General features: G+C 39.0%; 1 protein-coding gene across 1 annotated transcript; it reads right to left on the minus strand.

Annotated features, from left to right (window-relative positions):
- Positions 1-3,423: 3,423 nt before the first annotated feature.
- On the minus strand, positions 3,424-4,729 carry LOC133871317 (glycosyltransferase BC10). The gene has a single exon (XM_062308733.1). The coding sequence runs from the start codon at positions 4,667-4,669 to the stop codon at positions 3,512-3,514; it is 1,158 nt and encodes a 385-aa protein (XP_062164717.1). The 5' UTR covers positions 4,670-4,729; the 3' UTR covers positions 3,424-3,511.
- Between the last annotated feature and the right edge of the window lie 2,381 nt (positions 4,730-7,110).

Genomic DNA, 7,110 nt, shown 5'->3' on the forward strand with positions numbered 1-7,110 from the left:
AAATCTATCTCTTTCTATCAGCTTAAACTTTTGGATAACTGGTAATTTAACACAGTCACCGAAGCAATCATTTTATTATTATTAGGAATACCTTCACTTAATTCCCTTAACTTTCATCACATTTACAATTACCTTCATAAACTTTAAAAACTCTCAATTTAATGTATTTATCTTTTAATTAATTAATTTTTTTAAAAGAAATTTATTCATCCATGAGGTTTTTTCGTTAAATCCTAAGGAATGAGTGTTAAAATCTTCAAAATACCTTTTATATTTTGAAGAAAAAAATTTTTCAAAAATTTAAGGGTTGATTAGGATTTACCAGAATTTATAAAAATTCACACGTTTGAATTTATTTATTTATTTTAATTTTAATTTGTTTGAAAATTTTGAAACGTAAAAAATGGTTCATCTAAAAAAAAAACAGAATGAAAAAAGAAAAGCTTCATTGATGGAAGCGTGAATCTTGGAAGAAAAGAAGGGTGCTGTCTTGAAGTAGCTTCGCTTTGGGTGGTGTGTTTGGAAGGAGATAATCCAAAGTCTCTTTGTCTCTGGGCCACATGATTTCACACAGATCCCACCTTGCTTTTCTTATGAATTTATTGGCCTCAAAATTGAATCTTTTTTTTTTTTTTTTTTTTTTTTTTTTGCTTTTTCACTTTAGAATGGCATCTCATATGACTGCGTCGGTGGACCTTCTAGATAGTCCATATCATATTTATTGCCTGTCATATAACTTTATTATTTTTTTTCTAAACCACACTACTCAATTATCAAACGAGGAAGTTTCTTCAAGTTAAGATGAAGAAAATTAATTTTCCTTGCTTATTATTGCATTCAATTGGAGGCTGCAGTTAGTGTTCGCGAGTCAGATTCCGATCATATCGAGACATAAATGTTAGACTATATAGGTTAACTATAATCCAAATCATTTAATTAAACAGTAACAATCCTTCAACTCTAATTTTTTAATTTTTTATTGGGTTCGTGTCGAATTTACGGGTTATGTCAAACATTGCCTGTCATTATTTATGTTACGTATTGGGTTCGGGTCGTATTGAAGTATAGATATAAGATTATATAAGTCAATTCTAACCTATCACGTTTAATTAAACGGTTTGAACTCCTCAATCCTAACCTTTTTAATTTTATATTGGATTCGTGAATCGGTTTATTAATATTAATGATAGTTTTTAAGTGCTGGATTCCATCGTCATGAAGGTGGGTATAGTAATTTAGTAATGTAAAAATAAGGTTTAAAAAATGTTTAGTTGTGGGTGGAAACGATTTGAGCTGGTGGTCCAGTTGTTTATTGTTGTATGATAGTGATAATTGTGAAGGCAGCTTGAACATTAAACAAAGAAATTAATCACAAAGTCCAAAAGTCCCCAAAAAAATCAGACTTCACCTAAAATAGGTGTGAATATCAATCAAAAATTGAAAGGGGCAGGTCATCTGTCCCACCTCTTCACGTGCTGTTGTTCAAATCATTCATTTTCCATGCAATAATTCTCATTCTGGCATAGAGTGTGGAGCATATGGACCCAACACCAATTATGGTTCTTTTGTTCCGAGTGGAAATGTTATATATTATATGTGGTGATGCCATATTGCCATTTACTTAGATACCTGTTGGGCCTGTTGGGCTCACTCAAGTCCTAGAAAGTTAATTTGCCCTTAGGATGATATAGTGCCCGACAGGTCAATCCTCTCCAAAGGAGTCGCCAACCAGCGACCCCATATCGACAATCACCTGCTTAATAGACACATAGCAAAAGGGGACCATTGAGAAAATGATAGGACAATTCTGACAACCATATTAAGGGAAGCATTTGCAAGCCACCAACCATGTCATGGCGATATATACCGAGGATGTAAGCCATCCATGTGGAGCAATCTGTATCAGCAGTATGTTTGCCACCATATGGCACCATGTGGCCCAGATTACTACCCCAAATCAAAAGTACTATATGACCCAAAGTGCTACATCCCATTTCCTACACATAGGAGTTCATTGTGGCAGCAGATAAATTATCAGAACCCTTACTATCCTTACAATTTTATATTCTCCTCAAAACCTTTCATTGACTTAAGCATTAGAGTGTTCTCTGCTGGTACTAACTACGAGTCACCCTTGCCTATTTCCTGTCTTAGTAGGTCACTTTAACTGGACTACCGGTGTGCGGTTGTACGAACAATATGCATAAAGATATCACAATCTCATATGATAATCAACTTTGGGTCATTATTATTATTATTATTATTTATTCCTTTTTTGGTGTACATGCTTAGATTTTGTGTATACAAATAAGACATCTAATAATTTTTTTTTTTTTTTTATGTCACATTAAAATATTTTTTAAAAACAAATAATACATTTTCAAAACACGTTAACAAACATACCTAAAGGTGTCTTTTACAGTGTAGTCAGAATCAACCTATGAGCAAGCCCAACTGACAACCGACCAGGTCGAGTGAAACCATGATCCACATCGGTTGGACTTTTATCTAATTGGGCTTGAACCATAAACAGGCATAGAAAGAGGGCAATAAAACGCATCGTTTTCCCAATACGAGGAAATTGTACTTTGGGCCTTTTTAGAAAACTAAAGACCCTCTTCTCCAATCTCCATGGCCCTAAAGGCATTATAAACCTTTCTTTCATTCCTGATTTCCTATACAAGGATGGACCCTCGAAAATACTTTCTTGGCATTTTTGAAATTATTTATTCCACTAAATGTACTTTTCTCGACGGCTGTTCAAATTTTACAAAAATTTGAGCAACTCAAGAGAGGAGGTTGTAGGGCCTATCTGCTCCAAATAGGTGGATTCTGTATCCTAAACCGTTCGGACAGATGGCCATACTTTTCCCATAGAGCAAAATTTTGAAACTCTCTCAATCAAATTTTTAAAGGTCCGTCCTCATTTCAAATGAGATGGAGAAAATCAGTTTTACCGTTAAGATTTTGTTTTGTTGTATTTAACAGTCTACATGTTATGTTATTTAAAATTTTTAAATGACTTGACAACAAACAAGCAATATTAGATACTATATTTTTATTCTATAATTGTTCAACAATATTGACGTGGCACTCTAAATTAATTATTGAATTTTTTATTTTATTTAATAATGATTAATTCAATAATTAGTTGGGAATATCATATAAATAAACGTGGGATAAAGTTATAATGTTTAGTATCTCTTACAACATATTTATTATGCGACTATATATATATATATATTATTATTTGATTTGGCTAAAGTTTTATTATTATTATTATTATTATTATTATTTATTACTTTTTAAATTACACTCGTTTACACAATGTTAATTATGACTCATTAATCATTATCCTCAATTACCTTAAGAGTATTTGAAAGCATTTTCCTCAATTACGTGAAAACCAGACGTTAGACAAAGTGACAACTGACAAACCACCAGGCCTTTGTTTTTTCCAAATCTCTTTACACAATTATATATAAAATTCACAAAATTTACAACAACGCCATTAATCTTTGAATAGGACGTCATTGGCTATTCTCATCAACGGTTGGATGGAGTCGAAGGAGAACTTTCTCGCAAACAAAAACGGGTCGTGCCGTTTGGTCACAGACGAATCAGAACCGTTTCTTCCATCATCGCCGTACCTAGGCCGGTCCTTTCTCAATGACAAGACCAACTCGGGTCCCACCTCAGACGCCTCGTACGTGCGAGGGTGACCATCGAACCGGCCCCTCCAGTCCACGTGCGTGAGCGTCGCTGGCACGCACCTCCGCGGGTCCCGCATGCTGAGCAGTGTGGCAAAGTAGTTCTCCTCGGGGTAACACGTGTCATACCGCACGCACGGTAGCTTGAACTTGGACCAAAGCCTGCGGTCACGCACGACAAGCCTCGCGTGCTTACGTGTCAGTACCCAAAACTGCGACCCTATCCGAAAGTCCTCCAGCCTCACTTCCGGCAGCATCGCGTCCTCCCCACGCGCCGCCCACCTACCGTAAGCGCTCCCCTCGTTCTTCAGGATCTCAATGAAGCTCTTCTTGGAACTTATCAAAGTCCTGTAAGTGAAGTTGAAGGAGTGGAGGGGTACGCAGGAAGGAGAGAGGAGGGCGAACATGGCATTGGAGGGGTCGTGAAGAAGCGCGTGAGCTAGCAAGCGACGCGCCGCCGAGACGAGAGTTGGGGTGAATCGGCTGGCGGGTTTGGAGGGTATGACTCGGTGAGCAAACACACCTGCGAATGGCGGGTTATAGCGGTTGGTGGGGTCGGCGTGGATGTAGATGTTGAAGAGGGTTTTGCTGGTTTGGTTTAAGTAAAGCTCCCAAAGGGGCGCAAATGGGAGAGGAACAGTGGTTAGGAACATGAAAGCTAGCTTTTTTGGTGAAGTGGGTGGCCAGGGCTTCGGGTTCACTAGCGATGCAACACGCAAGAGTGGCTCGTCATCGTTTGGCGGCGGTAATGGTGGTGCAGCGGTGGATTGTTTGAGCTCCATTTCCTGGTTGTTTTTGGTACTATGAGTAATGGGTACGAAAATGGTTGGTGGGTTTTCATTGCTATCGATGTTGATGGTGGTGGTTGAGGCGGTGGGGTTTTTGACGGTGAAGACAACGGCGAGGGGTAAGCAGAGCAGCAGAGCGCAAAAGAGGGAGAGGGGGGTGGGAGACAGCATACTTGTCTCTGTCCAGTCAGAAAAAGGTAATGATTTTGACGCCGCGAATCCAGAGAGAGAGAGAGATTTGGCGGAGGGGTTGGGTTCTAACCACTACAAAAGTAGTATGCTAAATCGACGGTGGAGATGAGGCAGACATCATTTTGCAACCACTAAAAGCAAGCCCCGCTAATTAAGAATTGAGTTTAATTTTATCATCAATCACACACATTTTGGGCTCGATGCCGATGGTGTTTATTGTTTAATGCTGTACGTATTTATACAAAGGAGTAACTAGTGGACGGTTTGGATTGAGCTGGATAAATATCTTTGACTCGATCGTCGCAGTGGTCGGTTTCTGAAACTTTTTCTCCGTTTCGGTCAGAGTTACGTGAAATGGGGTTGTTGGGTAGCGCGAAGAGGTACACGTGGTGAGCATGCAGATGAGGTGAGCCTACTGTACTGGTTATCGAGTAAAAACGAAGAGGGTTGTAATGTGTGTGTGGGGGTGGGGGCTCACATGTACAGGCAATAGGCATGTCTCGTCGCTCTCGTGTGTTGCAATTGCACAAGGGAAGCTAGCTAGTTATATACGACAAACTGACTTTCTGCTATTATATAATTTTTTTTTATTACGATTGATATATTTGTACTACTCTTTCCCTTTCTTGTTGGTATTTGGATCCTCTTCTTGTTGTTGTGTATGAAATCATAGCTGCATTAATTTACGGATCACTTTTCATGTATGTGGTTGTCACATGAAAGGTCACTGTACACATGACACTTACGGGACGTATTTAAGTACAGAAACGGACGTAGTACTCATGCTTTCTCCTCTACCGCCTTCGTGAGTGACGTCTGAGGAGGAGGAATGGCCACCCGGCCGGCCCACCCCCGTAATTATTTCCGAATTTCACAGGCCAACCACGTACAAACTCACTTAATTTGCCCAAGTGTCTCATTCAATTCTAGGCTTTCCATGAGTCGCAGACCATGGCTATACACTTTCATACTGACATTTTTCTTTATTTATTTTTCCCTTTTTTACGGTCATGATTATTAAACTGACATGGGGACAGTGGTGAATGGAATGTAGGCTAGCTTCTTACTTAGCTTGTCACTCTTATTTCATCCTAATAGAATGGTACACTAGCTCTCAGCCAACTCAAGGATATATATACATATATATATATATCAGTGGATCGGAACTCCTACTTGGGCCTTTCCCTCCCTATTTAGCAGAGAATAAAACTAAAAGAATTACAATTACATGGATCGAATTCTTCATATTATTAATTACATTACATCTCGCATGGGCATGATGTCACAAATTGTGTACCAAATGGCAGACAATGCATGCCTCAAAAATTGTTTATGCAAGTAAAGCCTGAAACATGCACTAAAATAGTGAAAAGTGAATCACAGAACAGGGTAGGTAAAGTAGCCTCATCTCTCGCTTTTTTGTCGTCCGATTAAAGCTAGTTCGCTAGGCTTTCTCTAGTCATATTCTCTTCCTCTTGTTTTTTTACCGGCCTCTTGCAATTCTCATATTACTGGCAGTGATTAATTATTTAATTAGGCGATAATCGGAGCATGCATGGCATTTCACTTAGCTTACCAAGTCTTTTCTCCTACAACTTATAAGTGCCAGAGTTCAAACCTAATAGAGAACAGAGGAAATATTATATGTAGTGAAACTACTTACGAAGGATTGCAAAAGCATGATACGAAAAATATGAAGAAGACTACTCCTTTCTTGCATTCCACCCCTTTGAACTTGTTGAGACAGTTTCCCGTATGGTGATATGTCTGTTTTTAAATTGCTTTTTGAATGGCTCGGCTCAATCCTATGACTCGGTCGGTCTTTGAATGACTCGGATCCTTTAGGTAACTAGGATCCTCCAGGTAGCTTGGATCCGCCAAGTAGCTCGGATCCCGAGTAACCTGCAAAATAACAATGACTCAACAGGGATTGGCTGGCGATCCTTCCTCCGATGCCTAACTCAAGCCGGTAGCAGGTGAAAGCAAAAGTTAGAAAAGTGGCCTCCTCAAATACTTGCTGAGCAATCTATTTATAGGCTCCTAGGATGAGTGGAGGTACTGTGTCGAGAACAGTACCTTCTGAATTTTTTGAGATCTCAAGGAGTCGGTAAATGGTATGGCTCCCTATCCTTGCAAATCTCTGCCGCGTCAGAGTAGATTTACCTTCGTACTATGAGTCTTGGTGATCAGATCGCTCTCGAATTCATCTTTTGCCCAATCAGTTGGGTCATCTTCTGCCCGACTGGGTACAGTTTGATCCTAGGCCAACTTAGGCTTGGGAAATAAAAATTCCCCTTCTTTCCCTCAGTCGGTCGGAGTGGGATTATTATATAAATCTATCTGCAAGATTTAGTAATGCGATTATTACTATATGCAAACTTAAATAAATAACGATTTTACTTGTTACAAAATTAACAATT

Source organism: Alnus glutinosa, chromosome 6 (assembly GCF_958979055.1).
Source record: "Alnus glutinosa chromosome 6, dhAlnGlut1.1, whole genome shotgun sequence".
Taxonomy (NCBI): domain Eukaryota; kingdom Viridiplantae; phylum Streptophyta; class Magnoliopsida; order Fagales; family Betulaceae; genus Alnus; species Alnus glutinosa.